Genomic DNA, 22,161 nt, shown 5'->3' with positions numbered 1-22,161 from the left:
AATAAAAGTCCTGAGACCCTTAGTCCTTCCTAGTACACAAGTCAGAATGCCTCTCAGAGCCTTGGAGAACCTCAAGGAATAGAAAGACCTGACTTACAAATCTTGTGCTAGACACATTCTGTTTTGCCTGATGTAGTGATGTTCAGCCCTTTGGTCATAACCACCCATCAAGGACTTTTTTCAGCAATTCTAGTAGATGGAGGCATAACCCTCTCCTGAGAGTTTCCTAAAGGTGAGTTTCCAGCTGATGGAGCAGCTATCCTTGTATTCACTGATTATTTGTGTGTTTGTGTGTCTGCCCATTGGTCAACACACATCGCACTCATCAAACTCACACACCTATTCCAGCTTAGTCTAAGGAAAAGAGCTTGGGTTGAGAGTCAAAAGACCTGGGTTCCAAGCCTGGATCTTCTACCAACAAATTGCACAACTTAGGACAAATCTTAACCTTTCAAAACCGTAGACTTCTAAAACATTCTGTTCTGTGAACTAAATGTTGCCTCTTGGACCTTCTTTATTTAATCCCCATCCATGGTTGGTAGTGAGTGCTGGACACAACTTGTGTCCCTTTGGATCAATTGGTTAATAACACTCAGAAGCTTTGAACTTCAAAGCCTGGTCACATGGAGTGCAGGCCTCTGGGACTCTACAGATTGAGGAAGTCTGAAAGGCTTCTAGATGATTCTGATTATTCAGATCATATGTGGAAGTAATTGGAGTGGAATGCGCAGCTCAGGGTTGCTATAGTGTTGCTTTACCTAATATTATAATTGCTTTCGTCAGCAGGACTCAAGATATCAAGGCCTCCCCCATTTCATAAAACCAACCAAAAAAATGGTGATTCTGGATGCCCCAAAGCACCTACAACTTCCCCTCATGGATTTTATGAGTGAAAAGTAAGTTGAAGGCTTATAATGGGACGATTAGTTCTGGTAACATTGTGGGAAGAAAGAGTAGTCATGGAATTGGAAGATTAGGAAGTGCAGGAAAATTTTGATGAATCAAAATACTTAGAGGAGGCATTTTGCCATAGCAGATGGAGACCCTTACTCAGAGTTATAAAGGACCTGAGTTCAGTCACCTCCTTTGATATATATATGTATATATATATATATATATATATATGGCTGTATCACCTTGGGGAAGACACAATCTCTCAGCACCCACCACCACTGCCCCTTAACCAGACAATTCTCATACTAAAATATAGTCATTGTTTTTCAAGTATATTTAAATTAATCCACTACCTTCCATTGAGCAATTAAAAAAAAAATCCTCAAGCAAATAGCCATGGTCAAGCAAAACAAATTCCCATATTGACCCATTTCTAAAAATGGACAGCAATGTCATCCTTTTATTCCATTCCTTACTTGCCTGTCAGTTGCTGAGTGGCCTGTTTCGTCTTCATCCTTTTGGACTCAGCTTATCCTTGTAATGATCACAGTTCTAAAGTCTTTTGAACTTGTTTTTCTCTATGATGTTGTAACTATGGTATACGTTGTTCTTGCAGTATTGCATCAGTCCAGGCAATTCCTCAAGTTGATAAGCTGGAAATCAGATACTGATATGAGAGCTGAGAGAATCAACTTTACCGAAAGGATGGGGAAGGGCTAGGCTGCTTGGTTAATCGAGAATTAACCGGTCCCAATTCTCTCTTTCAACCCTGTTGCTGAAAGTAGTTTTAAAACCTTAGTCCACTTTCAATCAATTGTCAAGAATTTGAGTGATTGCTAGGTACCAGGCACTGCACTAACCCGTGAGCCTACAAAAAAAGAGGGGGAATAAAAAGCCTTCTTGGAGATCAAATTCTAATACAGGAAACAATGTATATGTGCATGTACATAAAAGATACATGCGCTTTAAAGGGGAAAGCACTAGAAGCTTGGGGTGGAGGTTGAGAAGAAAGGTCTCTTGCAGATTGTGTTTGAGCTGACTCTTGAAGGAAACCGGGAGACCCTGCCTCCCACAAGGGCCAGCTGGGTGAGGCAGTCAGTTCCCTGCTTCGAGATTCGGTCAAATGGGGGTGGTTGTAATAATTGCAACATCAGCCTTACTGGGCTGTTTGAGAAAAGTGTTTTGTAAACCTTAAGACAATATAGAAATGTGAGATATCTTTATTATAATTATTATATGGCTATCTTTTATATCCCTTTATTGTACTCTATGAGAAATATAATGAGTAAGCTCCATGAAGCCAGGAAAGATATTTAACCTTTGTATCCCTTCCCCCTTGACCTATAATAGTGCTATTCATCCAGTATTTGTTTAATAAATGTCTATTGAATTTAATTTAATACAATAAAAATCCCAGGTAACTCAAAGTTCTGGTTAATTGAATTTCAGTTCATCGAGGCTTTACTGTGTTTTATTATGTCTCAGACTTAAGTGTAGGATCTGTTATGTATTTTTTAAAAATACATTTAATTATATTCTTTGTTTTTATATCACCTAGGTTTCCTAATGTATCCCCCTCTTTTCCCAAATTCCTCCCAAAGACCAATCCTTTATATTATAGAACAAAAGAAAAGGGAGGGGAGGGGGGGGGGAGTTCAGCAAAACAAACTATTCTTCGAAAAGACCTGAAAATCACAGGCAATATTCCACACCCGTAGTCTCCCATATCCAGTAAGAAGGTGGGAAGGAGGGTGCTTTCTCACATCTTCTTTGGGATCAAGCTTCACTACAGTTTCACAGCATTCAATTCAATTGTCATGGACTTTTAAAAAGAAATTTTGTCGCTATGTGTTGTTTTTTATGTCGCCCTCATATCCCCATGTATCTTTCCTCCTAAGAAGCCTGCCTCACAGACAGCTATCCCTTGGAACAAATAATAAAAAAGGAAAGGGGGAGGGGGCTCAGCAAAACTAATCAAGATAATGAAAAACTCTGATGTTATGTGTCGCTATCTCCACGAAGCCGAGGGCGATGCCTTCTCCTCTCTCTTTGCTCAGGACAGACTGGACTGTTACAATTCCACAGAATTCATCTTTATTTATTTTGTTCTTATTTTTCCATTGTTGTGGTCATTATGTATATGTTTTTCCCTGGATCTGCTTGCTTAACTTTGCATCATTTCATCTAAGTCTTCCCCACGCCCCTCTCCAGTCATTGTTTTCATAATTCTTTATGGCACAGGAATATTCCATTGCATTCATGTATTACAATTTGTTTATCTACCAATCGATGGGCATCTACTTCATTTCCAGTTCCTTGGTACCACAAAAAAGGGCTGCTTTAAATATTTTATTGTGTACTTTAAAAAATAATAACCCACTTAAGTAAGACCCAAAGGTGAATAAACTAGGCCCAAGGGTGAAAGAGACCCTCCCCAAAAGAGAACCAAACTTAAAAGCCCAATTCATACCATAAGACAAAAAGACACTTAAAATTTTGCTGCTTTCTTCTCATAAGTAGGAATATTATGTGAGAAGATAAGTTGGCCTTCTTAACTCTCTCTTCTAGTATAACAGAGCAATGAGGCATCCTGATACCTTTGATAACCTGGAAGTAACCAAATTCCATGTTCGGAACCAGAAGCCAAGGGGTGTTGGGAGCAGTGCTTCAGATTTCCTTGGCAGCTGGTGGCACAGTAGATAGAACACCTGGGCCTGGAGAAAGGAAAACTTGAGTTCAAATTCCTCCTTCAGACACTTGCTAGCTGTGTGACCCTGGATAGGTCACTTAACTTCTCTTTGCCTCAGTTTCCTCAACTATGAAATGAGAATAATAGCAACACTTTCGTCCCAGGGCTGTTGTAAGGATCAAATGATTTGTAAAACATCTAGATTAGTACCTTGCACATAATAGGCACTTAAATTTTTTTCTCTTCCCCACCCCCTTTCAAAGTTGTTCCCACTGAGATAATGTGACCAACTAACGAATGTACAACCAAAAACTTGTGCCACAGGGAAAGAGTTCTGGATTTGGGGGGTTAGAAGACCTGAATTCACAGTCCAAGTCTATTGTTTACTTCCGGTGTGACCTTGGATATATCATTTCACTGCTCTAGGTCTCTGCAGAATGAGGGAATTGGGCCAGTGCTATATACATACATAATACATATATGTATATGTGTATTATATGTTTGTGTATATATATGTATATACATATGTATACATATATATGTATATACATAATTCTCATTTGAGCACCATAACATCTCGGTAAGGTAGCATAGTGCCTGGCATACAGTAGGCTTACATACATTAACAAATGCTTGTATTTAGGTGGTATAGAGTTAGATTAGTTGGTTTGCTACATGATATGTCGAAGGTGGAATGTTTCCATTGGCTAATATATTAGCACTGGATAGAGTAAGGAATATAGATACAGAATGCCCCATGTTACTAGTTGTGTGACCCTGGGAAAATCATTTAATCTCTCCGAGCCTTAGCTTTTTCACTTGTAAAATCAGGGTAATAATAACACCTACCTCCCAGGGTTATTATGAGAATCAGATGAGATCTTATATATGAAATCAGCTAGGAGGTACAATGGATAGAATGCTGAATTCAAATCCTATTTCAAAAACTTATTAACTATGTAGCTTTAAGCAAGTCATTCAGCTACTCTCAGTCTCAGGTTTTTCTTCCATATAATGGGGATAATAATAACATCCACCTTACAAAGCTGTTGTGAGGATCATATTTGTAAAGTGCCACATATGGTCACATATAGTAAATGTCAGAACCAGGATTTGAACATGTGAAATCTTGAATCCAACTCCCTCACTCCAGTGATCATATCCTCTGAGTCAATGGAAATATGCCACCTTTATACAACACTTGGGAAGTGTCAGTATAGACACATTCAAATTTTCATCCTGGAAATAATACCTTGCCCAATGAGGCATGTGGAGTGTTAGTTTTCAGAGTGTCCAGCTGAAAGCGTTTAGATGAGCTGGGAAATTTGTGGAGGCAAGATTGATTTGAGGGTTATATTTGTGGAAAGAAAAATCAGGACATTGTTAGGATTCTCTAGCAACTTGTGTCCTTAAGTGTGTGAGGACCAGCCACTGGGCTGTTTCTTGCCTTCCCTTCTTCCGGGGCCAAGAAGCCTAACTAATATACTCCATTGCCTCTTCCAATCAGGTCGACAACCACAAAACACAAGTCTCCTGTAACCACTATCAATGAGGACATCGATGCAGGTTGGATATCTTTTGGGAACCCTCCTGGCGTAAGAAACACCACCCACAACGTAAAATTGGGAATTCTCAAACATGTTTGTTAAATTTTTGGATAAGACTCCCCACCATTACCAACCCTCCTCCTCAACAGAATAATCATCACCCTTGTCATCATAACAATAACTATAATCACTAACATTTATATAGTACTGTAAGGTTTATGAAGCACTTTACATACATCACCTCACTTTATTTTCACAACAACCTCCAATCAAGCACTATTATTATCCTCATGTTATAGATGAAGAAACTAAGACAGGATGAGTTTAAGTGATTTACCCAAGGTTGCACAACTAGTAAGTATCTATAGCAAGATTCTACTCAGATCATCCTGAGTACAGGTCTTAGCACTTATGCCATTTGGCTAATCTCCTTGTGTTCTACCATTTATCCCTTTTCTTGACCAGCCTACTACTCTGTTTCCTACTTGTGGGCCATCTAGATTTTTTAAGGATCATCCCATTGTATCTAGGCCCTTCAAGCCATTGCATGTGGTTGTATCCCACCCATTTCCCCCTCACTGGACCTATAATTTCATTAGTGTAGGGGGTTCCTTGTGAAAACTTCTTCTACCCATGTAGACTGGCCTGCTCTGTGACTTTTCAGTTTTCAAGAGTTGGCTAGGGTCATAAAGGAGAAGTGAGATTTGAATCTAGGTTTTCCTCACTCCAAGGGCAGTTACATCACACTGCCTTTGGTCTCTCCCATATAAATTGGGATTTCAACTTTTAGGAGCTCTCCAACATAGCTGAGCCCCAACAGCTCACCGGGGAGAGTTCTAGCACCATAGGAGAGCCTACTGCTTCTTCCTGGGGTGAAACTTCCTTGGGGAAGACTTAAAGCAGAAGACCCTCTAGAGTTGCTAGGTAGGCTTAGTACTTTGACACTGACCTCCATGCTCTTTGGGACCTAGGTAACACTTAGTCTCCTTGGATCAAAGGATTTAATGCTGGAAAGGACTTTAGATATAGTTTAATCCAACCATTCATTTTCTAGCCCAGGAAACTGAGACCTAGAAAAGTGAGGTGAGTTACCCAAAGTTGCAGAGGGAGTAAGGAGCAGCTGCACCAATGGACATCCCCTTCTCTTCCCTCTGCCAGTCCATTCCCAGATATTTGCTTGTTCTGACTGGCATTGTTAATAGAAAAGTAAGATCTCCCTATAGCTTCAGGCATCATTTTACTCTTGGTCAAATATTTTGGGGTAAGTCAGGTTCTTGCCTTATGCAAAAGAATGAAGCAAAAGTGGTGAAATAATGCCAACTGACAATGTAGTGTGCTATTTTGAGGACTGGGATTTTTTAGTGAGGGGGAGTTCTTTTGGTTTTAACTTGTGTTTTTTCATTGGCACAAAGAAATCCTAGTATAAAAACTCTCTCTGCCTATATAGATCAGGAACTCATATATAATTAGTCATTTTAGCGAGTTGCCTGGGGGTACCAGGAGATTAAATGATTTGACTAGAGCTACACAGCTAGTGTGTGTTCAAGATCTGACTTGAACACAAATAATTCTGATTCCAAGATTGGCTTTCTATCCATTATGCATATCTGCCCCTCATTAAAGCATTCTAAGATTTGTCAAATGCTTTGCATGTATTACCTCATTTGAGCCTCATAATATCCCTGTGAGTATGTACTATAGGCATTTTTCTTATCCTCGTTTTATAAACGAACAAGGCAAAACTCAGAGAGGTCAGTAGGTTGTGCCCATGGTCACCTAGTAGTAGAGATCAGAACCTAGATTTGAATATGTAACATCCTGAATCCACCTCCCTCATCCTATACCCACTATACCAAGAAGAAGAGCCAGCCCTTTGCATGGTGTTGAACAAGTATTTGGGAGCTGCCCAGACTGACAGACAATCCAAATTTAACTTAACTCTTAAATCTTCTCATTATTTGTCCTCATGGTGATCATTAACTACCTGTAGGCATCAGTTTAAAAAAAAGAAAGAGAGCCCCATTTCTTAGCTTTGTGTAGATGGATCTGGTCCAAAGCATGTGGGTTTAAAGGCCAGAGCCAGATCTTACTCTAGTGAAAGGACAGTGATCAAGGGTGTTTTAAGAACGAAGACTGTGAATATACTAGTGCTAAGTATGATTGGAGCCAACCCATGGAGTGTGCCATAAACATCCTTTCAGCATTCAGAATAGCCTATGTTTACAATAAGAAAGGAGAAAATGCAGGGGAAGCCTAGGGAAGGATCAAAACAAGGATGGGCCTCATGGGGAAGAGTCTACAAGTTGGATATGAAAGGTTGAGTTGGCCAAAGTAATCAGAAGACTTTAATCAATTCATTAGCCTCTGAAACTTGCTCATCAGTTACCAGACCTAGGACTGAATAAAGGTGTACATAGCCTCAGTGCACATCAATCCTAGTTGGAGGGAGGGGCAGCATTGGGAAGGGTCCTGAATTTGGAGACAGAAGATGTGGGTTCAAATCTTGCCTTTACCACTAACTGCCTGTATGACCTCCAGCATCTTTCTGTGTCTGAAATTTAGTATCAGTCTTGAAATGATCTCTCATTCCCTGCAGTCTTTACCAGCAGCTGAATATTGGCACATTCCCATCTCAGGCACATTACTGTTTCTGCTACAGGTCAGACAATTGCTGGTGCTCCCTGCCTCAATGAAGCATGGTGGTGATCAGGATTAGGGAAATCTCATAGTTCTATAGTACATCACTTCCTGGTGTAGCGGACAACATGCTGGCTCTAGAGTCCAGAAGTCCTGGGTACAAATCCCATCTCTGACCCTTGATAGCTGGGCGACCACAGGCAAGTCCTTTGGAATCTCTTTTAGCCTGAATTTCTTTGCCTGCACAATGGGGATAATAACACACAGCTAAGTGGTCCAGTGGGTAGAGACTGGACCTGGAATCAGGAAGCTCTGAGATCAAATCAGACCTCAGATATTGACTAGCTGTATGACCCTAAGAAGTCACTTCACTTCTGCTTGCCTCAGTTTCTGCACCAGTAAAATAGGGATAATAATAACACCTACCACTCAGGGTTGTTGGGAGAGATCAAATGGGATGATACTTACAAGTGCTTTACAATCCTTAGGGTGCTGTGTAAATGCTGACTATTATTGTCATGATTATTATACTAGACAATACCTATGTGATGGGAATCCAATGAGACGATGTGGATAAAGCACCTTGCAAAAGTCCGTTATCACCATCATTATTATTAACGATAGCTAATATTTATGTAGGACCTGATATGTACGAGCCACTGTGCTAAGAGCTCACAAATATTAATCTTATTTGATCCTCACAAGAACCTTAGGAGGTAGGTATTACTGTTATCCTCATTTTACAGATGGGAAACTGAGGCAAAGTTTTTTTTAAGTGACTTTCCCAAAGTGACACAGCTATTAATGTCTGAGAGCAGATTTGAACTCAGGTCTTCCTAACTTCAGACACAATATTCTCAGTACCACTTAGCTGCCTCAAGGAAACTATCCATCTATGACTTGTTTAACCCATCCAATTGGCCTAAATTAAAAGTGATGACTTCAATTTTTCTAACTTAGAATTAACTTTGTTAATAAGGAGAATCAGACACCTAAGAATAAGAGCTAGCTAGTTTCCATAATTGATAGGAATAGTTACATATACATGACTTCTTTGCATTTATCTCAGAGTTGAGCCCAGGAACCCAATGTCATCCCAGAGACTTCAGCCTTTGTTAGTTCTTAATGCTACCAACCTGAATCAAACCTGTAGCTTGACTTGGAGAGAGCATTGGAACTCCAGAGCTCTGAGCTCTGGTCCTGACTGTCACTTATTACCTGTGTGTAAGACCCTAAACCTCTGATCTCCTCATCTGTAAAAGGAGAGGGTTGGGTTAGATAATTGTTAAGGTCCCTTTTAGCTCTGATACTCTATGTCCCTCACTCTATGTACCCCGTACTCTATTACTCTATATACCCTGGGATCACTCTTTAAAATGAGCTAATGGACTCCTCACAGATTCATACAATCTGAGAGTTGAGAAGAACCTTAGAAGTTATCTAGTCTCATCAACTGTCATGGATGACCTTTTCCTAGATATCTCTTAAAGTAATCATCCAAGCTGTACCTGAGCTCTACTAGTGATGAGGAGGAGCTCATAATCCAGTTCATTTTCAGACTCCTGTGATTGATTAGAATTTCTTCCTTCTATTAAACCAATTTCTACCACACTATAACTTCTACCTACTGATTCTGATTCTCCCCTCTGAAATTTAATCCTTCTCCCATAGGATAGCCCTTCAAATATATGAAGATAGCAATTATGCCCCTCCAAAATATTTCTTTTCTAGGTGAAACAACCCTAATGGTTTCAATAGATACTCACAATGCCATTGTTGGAAGCTTCTCATCTTCCTGACTAGCTTCTCTGCATCATTTCAACTCATCCCTTACCCAGAACTGAGGTACAACACTACAAGTGTGGCCCAATCAAGTACAGTAGAATGAACATTTCTCTTGTACCAGACATGGTACTTCCTTAATGTAGCTTCTGATTGCATTAGCATGTCCCACAGAATTCAGGCATCCAGATCCTTTAGAAGTTCAAGCAGATGTCATAGAACTTCAGAATTATAAGGGACCTCAGAAGTCATCCAGTTTAACCTGTATCTGAGCAAGAATCCTGACTTCAAGTAAATCCTTCACAAGTGGTCATCCAGCCCCTACTTGAAGTCCATCGGTGATGGTGAACTCACTATTTTATTCCTTTATGTGATGAAGAGTTTGTTTGTATTAACCTTTGGTATCCTTTTTATCTTTCCTTTCCTTTCCTTTTCTTTTTTTTTTTTTTTTGGACTAGGTCTCCCTATCTCCCCCAGCCTGGAAGTACAGCATCCACTCATGAGCTCAGTTCCACTGCTGATCATCATGGGAGCTTTGACCTACCCCATTTCTGACTTAGACCAGTTTGCCCATACTCAGGCAGCCTGGTAATCCCTTGCTTCCAGGGGCTCACCGTATTGGTGCCAGACTTAGTGAAGATACATGATCAGCTTTAGCCCTAGTACAATTCAGAACACCCAAGCTCAAGTGACCTATCAGCCTCAACTTCCCCAGTAGTGAGGATCACAGGAGTACAATACCACACCTGGCTGGAATCATATTTCAAATGCACTGGAATAGAAAGAGACTACTGAAATGAATCCCTCTGTAAAGGGAAGAATCCTTTTGTAATGTTCACAATTATCTTTAGTTTCTCTCTTTTGAAACTAACTCATAATTTCTAAAATTTTCTTACAGAAGAGCACACCTACACATATACCCATAAAAAAATCATCTGAGAAATTGAATTCTAATTTCCCATTGACTTATTTTCCAATTTCTGGGATGCTTTAATCTGCATTTCTCATGTGTCTTCAATCAGCAGTGGCTCCTACTACTTTGGTTTCAGGTTTATCAGTTGTATCTTTTTCCAATGTTTCATCATCCACTGTGCACCCAACCTTTCTGACAAGCAGATGAGATCATTAAACAAAATTGTAAATGCCCAGGGGGTTGAAAGTAGGGAACTTTTCCCTGAATCAAGAATTTTCTTTATAAAATGGAACAATCCTCATGAAATGTAAATTATTCCCACCATCAGTTCTTCCCTTCTCCCTTTACAAGCCTCTCAAACCACCCCTTGTGGATTTTTATTATTATTATTTGTGTTCAATCAACATTTATCATGATGGGGCATGTATAATGGAAATTCATAACTCATTATGTGAAAAGGGGAGAACTGATCCCACAACCAACTTTATGAGATTACAGAGTATAGGCCATTTAATTCTCTAACAAACGAGGGGATTTCCCAGTGAAACTAATGGTGTTACTGAGCATGAGAGTCAGAAAAGCTACATGTGACGTTTAGGTTTTAGCTTTATTTCCCACCACCATTTTCTCTGGAGCAAGATGAAGGATAGACTCATGAGTCTACTCCTTCCTCTTTAGTTCACAGGTGGAGGCTCTAATGGGCCTCAGGTGACACAGTGGATAGAACCTGGGCTTAGAATCAGAAAGACTCATCTCCAGGAGCTTAAATTTGGCCTCAGACACTTACTAGCTATATGACCCTGGGCAAGTCATTTAACCCTGTTTGCCTCAGTTCCTCATCTATATAATGAGCTGGAGAAGAAAATGGCAAACCACTCCAGTATCTTTGCCAAGAAAACCCCTGATGGGATTCACAAAAAGTTGGACATGACTGAAACAACTGAACAAAAGGAAGTCCTAATAAGCAGTAAACCCACCAAATGGTAGGGAAAACAAGATGAAGCCTGGATAATCCATAAAATCATTAGAACTTAATGTAACTGGACTTAAATGTGGGAAGGGGAGCAAGCATTTATTAAACACCCACTTAAAGTGCAAGAAGCTGTGCTCAGTGCTTTGCCAATATTATCTCTCTCTAACTCCTGCTTCCAATCGGTTGCATAAAGTAGCGATTTAGTAAATATTTATTGAAGTAAATTTCTGATTCAGAGAAATCTGGATACCTTCCCCTCCCCCTCAAAAAAAGAGCTTAAAAATGTTCACAGGTTCATTCATTCCATCTACTTTTCTTTCCTCTAGAAAATGTTCAGTACAGACTGCAAATGAGGGCCATCTGGGGTCCCAAGAAACCCATACAGACACTATATACTGACCTTATAGCATCCTCCGACAGTACCCGGACTTACAAAAAAGAATCTCCTCCAGATCCAAAGAGTATGTGGACAGAATTCAACATCAAGATTCCTAAGCACAGTAAATACTACTGATTGACTCACTGCTGCCCTCTTCTCATGTCTTCCCCTCCCCCCACACCCAGGCCTGGCCAAGAAGCAAGGCTTTTTTGCATTCCTTCCTGATGAAGATCTTTTACTCCTACTATTATGTCTACCACCTATATCCTAATAATATAATAGCTTAATTTATAGGATTACAAATACAGTTGGTTAATATAGAACGTTGAAAGTGCTTCTCATTTATCTTCAATTAGATTCCAATTAGTACAATCCCAATTCCAGATTGTGAGTTGTTCAAGGGTATTTTCTCCATCACTTGAGGGGGTCTAGAAATCCAGTCTGGTGCTCAGTCTGTAAAAAATGAGAGAGAGAAATAAAGGTCACCTGTCCCTCAACTTTGCTTCCTCCTAGCAGTTAGGTGGCAAAGGGGAGATAGTACTGGATTTGGAATCAGGAAGACCTGTGTTCAAATTCTACCTCACATACTTACTAGCTATGTGACCCTGGACAAGTCATTTAACTTCTCCTAAGCTCTATTTTCTTAGCTGTAAAATAAGAATCATAATAGCACCTACCTCACAGAGTTGTTTTGAGGATTAAATGAGTTAATATGAGTATGGCACTTTGCAAATTTTACGTCAAGTGCTTTGTAAATGTGAGCTATTATCATGGTGGCTTTGGCCCAAAGATATTGTGATTCAAAAGTGTGGTAAATGTTGAGTGATCAATTACTATAATCCAGGTTCATTTCATGGCCCTGAAGGGCCATCTTTTCATATCAGTACCTCACCTTAATCCCTTTTCTGTCCAAGAACAGACAGGAAGAATGGGGTTACTTGCTGAAACAGTCTCCTTGGCTTTCATCAAGTCACAGGCAAAGTGCCATTTTCTGAAAACAAACAAACAAACAAAAAACAACCTTTTCCAGTCCTCCTTAATCAGTGTTTTTCTTCTGAGATTACCCCCAGTTTATCCTGTCTCTATCTTGTTTGTATTTTGTTTCCCCCCTTACACTGTGAACTTCTTGAGAGAAGAGAATGGTTTTTTAGGGTTTGGGATTTTGTTTTGGTTTTTTTGCCTTTTTGTATTTGTTTCTCCAGTGTTTAGCAGCATGCTTTGCATGTAGTTGGTGCTTAATAAATACTAATTGACCGACTGGCCTGCTGAACTGGTAAAGAAAGGAAAAGCATAATTATTGAATGTCCGTTAGTGGCCACATTGCATGGTGGCTACAGAAGAGACTAAAAAAATATCTCTCCTTCAACATCTCTGAAGGGCAGGGGTAGGGAAATATGAAGAAGAGTAATAAGTAGAAATATTAAGTGGCATATGATACAAAAATGCCAGTGAGGTACTTTCAGATTAAAAGAAGCAAATAATTATATCTGTTGGTTTCAAGGTTATGTGGAGAGCATCAGGAGGATCTCCTTACAGACAGGATGTATATATGAGTGAGAACTGTGCATTCCAGCTTAAATAATGACTTGAATGGGGATGAAATAGAATGAGGTTGCCAGAAGGTTCCTGGTTAAGTAATGTAATCCTAACAGAATCAAAGGATCTCAGAATGTAAAGGAATACCAAAAGATCATGTACGTGGTTCAAGCTAAGCAGCAACCTTCTCTATATCCTCTCCAACAGGTCTCTGGCTACAGACCTCCAGGAATGGAGAATTTGCTCTTTCCTGAGGCAACCCAAATACTACCTTGAAGAAACTCTAGTTGTGAAAGATTCTCTTATATCAGTCCAGAGTGTGCCTTTGAGAAATATCCACCCATTGCCACCAACTCTGCCGTCTGCAACCAAGCATAATAAATCTAACCCTTTTTCCACATGACAACCTAGATATTTAGTCTGGAGAAAAGAAAATTCCAGAGAGTCATGACAGCTGTCTGTTAGTATTTGAAAGGCTGTCCAATGAAAGAGGAATTAGACTTGTTTGGTTTGGCCCCCAGGGCAGAACCAGCAGCAATGAATAAAAACTGAAAAGACATTCAGGCTTGATGCAAGCAAAAACTCGCTAAGGACTCCAGCTATCCCACAGTGAAATGGGCTGGTTCCAGACAAAGCCCACTCAAGGTCCTTAAGCAAAAATAGCAGGTCTACTTCTCAACTATCAATCAATCAACTCTCATTTGTTAAACATTTTTGTTGTTGGTCCTTCATTCTGGAAGAGGACCAGTGACATCAGGAGAGTGACTTTTATAAGGTATGATTGATTTTGTTTCCACAGAAATTATATATAAAAACAGCAATTATAATTCATACTGATGGCTAATGTCAGAGACAAAACTGCTTGTAGTTAAGTGGGGGATGTTGGCTGCCTGAAAATCAGCATATCTACTACTTTTCTTCATAGAAGGCCTTTTTTCTGTGTATCAAAAGAACTGCCAGACCAGATGTGGTTCACAAAGAATGAAGTCAATAGGCCTGGTCTTAGATAATGAGACTTTTATCATTGATATCTTGGGTTCTGAATCTCCTAACTCACACTTTTGTCAATTCTCTTAGCAATTAAAGAAAAACCATTCTCATGCTACCTGATGCAGACTAAAGGGGAGGGGACTAAGCGTATTCTTTTTGGCTCAGCATTTCCTTTATTAAATAAAGAATAAAGTAAATGAAGATGAGAAGGGAGGGGGGATTGAAATATAGAAATGAGATGTAATCAAGGGATGGTCCTTAGTAACCCCTGGAAAGCTGGCCAGTGGGGTTCAAGGCACAGAAATCTGAATCTGGATGAATTATAAAAGGGCTTTTGTAACAATCTTAAAGGTGTGCTTGTGCCTGGACTTTTTGACCAGGAATTAGGGACCAAACCCCCCTTCTGAAATGATGTGAGATAACAGTCTTTTTTCTAAATTTATTCATGGCCAGGTGGAATTCTTGGTTAAGACGGTTATTTCTAGCACTTGCAAGTGGATTGGATTTAAATGAGGCAGGGCTGTGAAAAGTTATCAGCCTCTCTCTCCTCCAGAGCCGTCTGAGTCCAGTAGCAAGACACAGGTCAAGATGACTAACAATGATCCAGCATTTGTTAAACACATTCTACATGGCAGTCGTAAAAAAACCAAAGTGGAACAGTCCCTTACTTCAGAGAGCTTTTATTCACTTGAAGAAATCAGCATGTGTGTATATACACATATCCATACACATATGTGTATATATGTGTATGCATATACATATATGTGTACATGCACTTATGTACATGTGTATGTATCTGCACAGAGAATAATTTGGGAAGGGAGGCCACTTGCCATTGAGGGGATAGAGGGGAAAAAGTTTCATTGAGAAACAGTGCTTGAGTTGAGTCTTAAAGAAAATAAGGGATTTTCCTACATGGAGGTGAGAAGGGAATGCATTCCTGGCATGCTGGATGTCCAGGGCAAAAGCACTGAGAGAGGAAATGGAGTCCTGTGAAGGTGGTGGTGGTTGTTTTTGTCCTTTGTTCTAAAAGAGGGCCATGACTTCAGGGAGGGGATGTCTCGACTTGCACATGGGTTGGATTGAAGTGAGGCAGGACTGTGCAAGGTCATCAGCCTCACTCTCTCCTCCTGAGCCATCTGAGTCCACTGCTAAGATGTGGATCAGGATGACTGGAAATGGGCCCCTCTGAAGGTAGACAGGTTATGAAGAATTTCAAAAGCCAAGTGGAGGAGCTGCTATTTGATCCTACAGGCAATAAGAAGGCTCAAGTCTTTCTGAGTAGGGGAGTAGCATAGTCAGATCTGTATTTAAGGAAAGTCATTTTGGAGACTAGAACAGAAGTTGGAACAGGGAGAGACCTGAGTCAGGGAGACCAATTAGGAGGCTGTTGCTACAGTCCAGGTAAGAATTGATAAGGACCTGAATAAAGGGGATGACTATGAGAATAGTAAGAAGAGGACAAATTCAAGGGATGCTGTGGAGGTAGGGATAGCAGTATTTAGCAATGGATTGGATTGGGGGGAGGGAGGAAGGAGGGTGAGGACTGAAGGATGACACTGGGATAGGACGGATAGTGATGCATTTGACAGAAACAGAGATGTTTAGGAGAGCGATAATGGACAGGGGATTCGAGATATGCCTGGGACATCTAGACTAAAATGTCCCAGTGGGCATCTGCTCAGCAGATACTCAAGCCAGCCACACAGATCTCTGAGTCATTGGCATAAAGATAATAGTTGAACACATGGGAGCTGATGAAGTCACCCAGAAATAATAATAACCACTAGAATTTACATAGCACTTTTAGGTTCACCAAGTGCTTTATAAGTGTCATCTCACGTTGCCATCACAACAGCTCTGGGTTCTATTATTACCCCTGTTTTACAGATAAGGAAACTGAGACTAAAAGAGGTTAAATGACTTGCCCAGGGTCATACAGTTAGTGTCGAAGACCAAATTCAGACTCAGGGCTTTCCTAACTCCAGCTCCAGTACTCCATCCACTATGCCAGATAGCTGCCCCCTAAGAAAAAAAGTGTGGTGAGAAAACAATAACAAAACAACAGTGATAGTTTATCTAGACAGATTGAGGTCTCTTCCAACTTAAAGGTTCTTTGAACCCCTTAAACACTTGCCATATCCCCCCAAGTTTTCTGTTATCCAGGCTAAATAAGCTGAATTCCTTTCAATCAGTGGGGTAGTGGATTGAACCCTGGTCTTGGAGTCAGGGAAGACCTGAGTTCAAATGCCAATTCAGACACTAAGTGTGTGACCCTGGATGAGTCACTTAATTTCTACCTTCCTCAGTTTCCTCAACTGTAAAACTGGGATAATAATAGCATCAACCTCATAGGCCTGCTGTGAGGATCAAATGAGATAATACTTGTAAAGCACTTTGCAAACTTTAAAGTGCTTTATAAACGCTAGCCATTATTAATAATAACTAGCACGTTATGTACCTACTATGTGTCAGGCACTGTACAAAGTGCTTAATAGTTATAATCTCATTTGATTCTTACACCAGACCTGAGAGGTAGGGGCTATTTTATTTCCCATTTTATAGTGCAGAAAACAAAAAAACAAAGGTTAAGTGATTTGATTAAGGTCACATAGCTAGTAAGGGTCTGAGGCCTGCCTTGAATTCAGACCTCCCGGTCTCCAGGGCTCTATTCTGTGTGCCACTTAGCTGTCTGCTATTTTTATTAGCTTAGATAGCAGCCTCCAGCCTTCTCAACACCTCTTATCACCTTGGTTTCCATCCTGTAGATATGCTCCAGTTTACAAATATCCCTCTGGCCTCCAGAAGTGAACGCAATGTTTCAGACAGAATTTGACCAGGGCAAAGTACAGTAGGAGATTATCTCCCTTGTTCTGGACCCTCTTCCTTTCTCTCTCAATACAACTTAAGATCATATCAGTTTTTCCAGGCTGCCAGAGTTCCTCATCCTCTGATAGATTATCTCAGGGAATGGTATACTTCTATTCAAGGCACCCAGCATAGACAGAACAAGGGGATGGATCACTAGTCAAATTAATGCTTTCTCCTTCAAATGATCATTTCTTGAATAAGAGCCATTCCACAAATAATAAATGGCCAAAGCAATATGAATAAATTGTCTTCTAAAGAAGAGGTTCATGATATCAGCAGTGTTAAGATTTTACTAAGTCAGTCTCTAATCTGAGAATTGCAAAACAGCAGGCCAGAGACAAAGTGCCATCAATCAGATAGCCATTTAATTAATTAGTTTCATTATGAGGAACAGATTTGCATATCGGGAATGCCCCTGATCAGAATTCTGCCTTGCTGAAATGAAGGTAGAGATTATATACATAAATCACAAGTGAAGGAGGAAGGTGGTTTACAATTGTTCCCAGGGCCAGAGTGGAAGACAATACAATTCTGGAGTCCTGTGGAAGCAGTACTGCTCAAGTCCTTGGGAATCATTACTTGGTGGGTCACAGGACCAGAGCTCTGTGATGGGAACAGGTTCTACCGTCTTTGATTCACTTTACTTCAGGTACGCAAGCAGAAGGATGCCAAGGATTGTGAGCCTTGTCAGGGTTTGATCGATCAGTTCAAGCTGCACTGTGAGTCTACTCACAAGCTGGAAAAGGCAATTCTGAAACATCTAATCCATTAGGATATTCATTACACATATCATATTGATTATTATAAAAATCAGAATTCCTTATACAATAGCCAATGAAAAAGTGCTCCAAATCACTAACAATTAGATAAATGCAAATTAGAGCAATTCTGAGGTTCTAACTCAAACCCATCACATTGGCAAAGCTTACCCAAAAAACCAACAAAAACCGAAAAAATGAGGGAACTGTGGGAAAACAAGCACATTAATGTCCTGTTGGTGGAGCTATGAATTGGTTCAGCCATGCTGGAAAGTAATTTTGGAACTATGCCCCAAAGGTTACTAAACTGTACATACAGTTTGTCCAAATGATGTCACTATTAGACCTATATCCTAAAAAGATTAAAGAAAAAGGAAAAGGATCCTTACATACAAAAAGTATAATAGTTCTTTTGTGGTGGCAAAGAAATGGAATTTAAGGGGTACCCATCAATTAGGAAAGGCTGAATAAATTATGGTATATCAGTGTAATGGAATGGTGTTGTACTTTAAGAAATGATGAAGGGGACAGTTTCAGAGAAATCTAGGAAGACTTTTATGAACTGAAGAAGAGGTAAGTAGAACCAAAACAAACAAAAAACCAACAATCTGTACAACAGCATTGTCAAAACAACTTTGAATGACTTAGGAACTCTGATCGATGCGATGATAAATCAGGCTTCCAGAGGACCAGTGATGACAAGAAGTGATAGAATTAGAGTACAGATTGAAACATATGTATTTTTTGGATATGGCCAGTGTGGAAATTTGTTTGCTTGACTCTACATTTTTGCAAGGGTTCCCCCCCCCCCGCCCCGCTTTAAATGGTGGAGAGGGGAAGAAGAGAGAAAGAAAATCAATTTCTTCCATTCAAAAAAGTGAAATTAAAAATCAAATAGTCATTTATTACTTATCTATACATCTTATTTCTCCCAGTGGAATGTAAACTTTTTGAGAGCAGGAACTGTTTTATGTTGGTCTTTTTATTCCCAGTGCCTAGCCTCATATCTTCCCCCTAAAAGCGCCTTTAAAACATTTGTTGAAACTCTGAAGGACTCATGATGAAAAATGCTATCTACCTCCAGAGGGAAAACTGATAACTCTAAGTGCAAACAAGCATATTTTTTCACTTTATTTTTCTTGCTTTTTTCTGCAGCGTGGCTAATATGAAATATGTTTTTCATTCACATATTTAACAGATTTTTTTATCTGATGTCATGGTCTTTGAAAATGAAGGACGAGCACAACCTGATATCATATTGGTTGCTTTCTCAATGGATAGGGCTGGAGGAAGGAAGAAAATTTGGAACCCCCAATTTTTTTTAAATGAATGTTAAACATAAATAATGATTTTTTTTTTTTAAAAATGAATCCATGATCTACCCCTACCTTCCAAATTTGCTGAATGAAATTGATCAACTTTTAGAAACTAGGCATGACTAGGAACATATTATTCCCAGACAAGCTCTCCATAGTTATAGCTCAAATACTCAGTGGATTTATGATCTAGATGTGGCTTTTCCTTCCAGTGATGCAAACAGAAACCCACCCAGGCCTGCTCATCCTGTGTGACTCCTGTCACTCCTACAATTAAATCATTTGGGATGCACATAAAAGACTTTGGTGACTTTAACTTAACTTAGTGCTAATCACACTAGTACTTAGCTGTTAACTATGCCCCACTCAATTGGCAATTTGTTCTTGCAGTGGGCAAAGTTAAAAGGGACAGAGAGAAGAGAGGGAATACTAGTGTCTGACAAATAATGCAGGTGGGAGTTTTTTTGGGGTCTTGATCCTGAACACATACATGCAATACAATGAACTGTGATCCCTTCAATATGAACATATTTTTCCTAAGGGCGGATAGCAACCCTTTCTTTCCTCTTCACCCTATACAATTCTTATCTACATTATTCCACTGATCCTCCAGAAGAACTTTACCAAATGTGTCAGTGGATTTCCTCCAAATCTCATCAAGAAGACAAAACTATAACAAATGTGTGATACATGTAAACTAATATGCTAAATGTAACTAATTCATGATAAGGTGCATAAAATATAGCAAATGTGTAACAATATGTATACTAGTATAAAAATCATAACTAATATATGATGTTACATTAAAATATAAACTTGTATATAAAACAATATATAAGTTGTATAATATACAACAAACATAATTTATGAACTAATATTTAAAATATATCTAATATATGACAAGGCATATGAAATATAACTAATGTTTAATGAACTTGTCCAATTAATTGTAATTATCTGAAATAATGCTAGTGTAACAGAATTATAAAGCAAAAGCTTTCAAAATAATATCTAAAAAAAGAGTGCCCAAAGCAAAAATATTGCAGTGCATTTCCAGCCTTACCTAAGCAAGAGCATGCCATAACAGGCCAACATAAGGGAGGTCTCTCTGTTTTACCCAAATATTCCTAATAATGGTGATGGAAACATAAGGATTCCATAATTTTATGGCCCTGTCCTTTAAAGCCATCCAATTCCTCTTATGGACCCGATGTCTACCAAGAAGACTTCACATCTTAATTTCATTTCCCTTGTAGACATCCCTACTTGGAAAAGAATCTATTGACCAAATAATGTAAGTATTTTGGTCCACTTAGCAACTATATTTCTCACTATAAACTAATGAATCACATTCTAATTTATGAACCAGTCTCTTGTGAGCTTGATTTGTGGGGAATTGTGTCCCAAACCTTGGTTGCTCATGGGTGAACTGATGAAATTGAGCCTCTGAATATAGGAAGCTGATGGACCTTCAGGAAGCATGCTCTTCTTCTTGTAGCACCTCTTACCTCCACCAGTGCCCTGGGGAGTGGTTCCCCCAGGTTTAAAATGACTACTCTGCTGTAAAGTAAAGTAAATTCTAAACTCATTGTTGCCATTTTTTGCAGGTTTTTTAACTTGCAAATGTTCCAATGGTACATGGATTATTATTCCCTGCCAGCAGTAAAGAGAAGGCATCATCCAACACACTCCAAAGATCCTTTCAAGACAATAATAGCTCATATTTACCGAGGGCTTGAAGGTTTACAAAATGCATTGTGGGCAACAGCTTTATGAGACAGGTTTCCATTTCACAAACAAGAAGCTGAGTAACTTGTACAAAGTTGCACACCCAGGACATGCAGAGGCCTCCTGATTCTAAGGCTTGGGCTCTTTGTATGAGATCATACATAATGCCTTCTTGAAGATCTCTGATGGCTGGGATCTCTGAGTATTCTACAAATAGGAGGGGTGATTTTCTTCCAGTAAATTTCAAAAATGAAATAAAGGTAGCTATTCCCAAAGGAAAGCTGTGGTAGTTAATTCTGTTTGTGCTTTGTCGTTTATTGTGCCCTCAATGAACACTTTATTTTGTATTGCCTCATATGATTCACAGACATAATAAGTTCACTCTCCAACAAAAGTTTTGTAGGCAAGTGAATGTGCATCGCTTACTTATTTTGTATTTCCCATAGGATCTAACTGGGCAGATCTAACTGGGCAAACACTAGATATGGTTACAGCTTATCAGAACCAGAAAGGATTTTAGAGACCATCTAGTCCAAATACCAGATGGTCAAGTTGATTAGATGGTGCAGTAGATTTCAGGGCCTGGAGACTGGAAGATTCATCTGCATAAGATCCAATCTGGCCTCAGATACTTCCTAGCTGTGTAACCCTGGGCAAATCACTTAACCCTGTTTGCCTCAGTTTCATCATCTGTAAAATGAGCTGGAGAAAGAAATGGCAAAGCACTCCAGTAGCTTTGTCAAGAAAACCCCCAATGGGGCCATAAAGAGTCAGAGAGGGCTGAAACACTGAACAATAGCTACAAAATCCCAGACCTATCCTTTCCCCCCAGTTTCTTAATCCACTTTCATACCCCTCCTCCAGCAGAACATCAACTCCCTGAGAACAAGAACTTTTTTTAAAACGAAAAGCCATTTAGCACATTACAACAAAGTAGTAAATGATTAATAAATGTTGAGGTAAAAGATCAATTTAGGTCAGAATCTTGCAGACAGGATTGTAAAAAAAAAATGTCATAGAATTTTAAATTGGAATAGACACTAAAGATCATTCAGACCAAGTTCCTCATTTAACAGATGAGGCATTTGAGTCCCAGAGAGGTGGAAGGGGTCCTTAATCATATAAGTAGTAAGTAATAGGGGTCAAGA

At 39.5% G+C, this 22,161-nt stretch overlaps 1 protein-coding gene across 13 annotated transcripts in view; it reads left to right on the top strand.

Moving 5' to 3' along the window:
- C2H1orf105 (chromosome 2 C1orf105 homolog) overlaps positions 1 to 21,299 on the top strand; it is a 62,684-nt gene extending 41,385 nt beyond the window's left edge. For 8 of the 13 annotated variants that reach the window (XM_072648623.1, XM_072648619.1, XM_072648616.1 and 5 more), the window contains 3 exons: positions 784 to 896; positions 5,091 to 5,149; positions 11,762 to 13,072. In XM_072648623.1, coding sequence (XP_072504724.1) covers positions 784 to 896; positions 5,091 to 5,149; positions 11,762 to 11,949 — 360 coding nt within the window. In that variant the 3' untranslated portion in view covers positions 11,950 to 13,072. Of the gene's footprint in view, positions 1 to 783; positions 897 to 5,090; positions 5,150 to 11,761; positions 13,073 to 13,315; positions 13,521 to 13,557; positions 13,751 to 20,892 lie in introns of those variants that run through there. The other 5 variants (XM_072648622.1, XM_072648620.1, XM_072648624.1 and 2 more) reach the window with 4 other exon arrangements.
- Positions 21,300 to 22,161: the final 862 nt, after the last annotated feature.

The sequence above is a fragment of the Notamacropus eugenii genome, chromosome 2 (genome assembly GCF_028372415.1).
Source record: "Notamacropus eugenii isolate mMacEug1 chromosome 2, mMacEug1.pri_v2, whole genome shotgun sequence".
In the NCBI taxonomy this organism is placed as follows: domain Eukaryota; kingdom Metazoa; phylum Chordata; class Mammalia; order Diprotodontia; family Macropodidae; genus Notamacropus; species Notamacropus eugenii.
The sequence above is the reverse complement of the archived record's forward strand: the minus strand, read 5'-3'. Positions and strand labels throughout refer to the sequence as shown.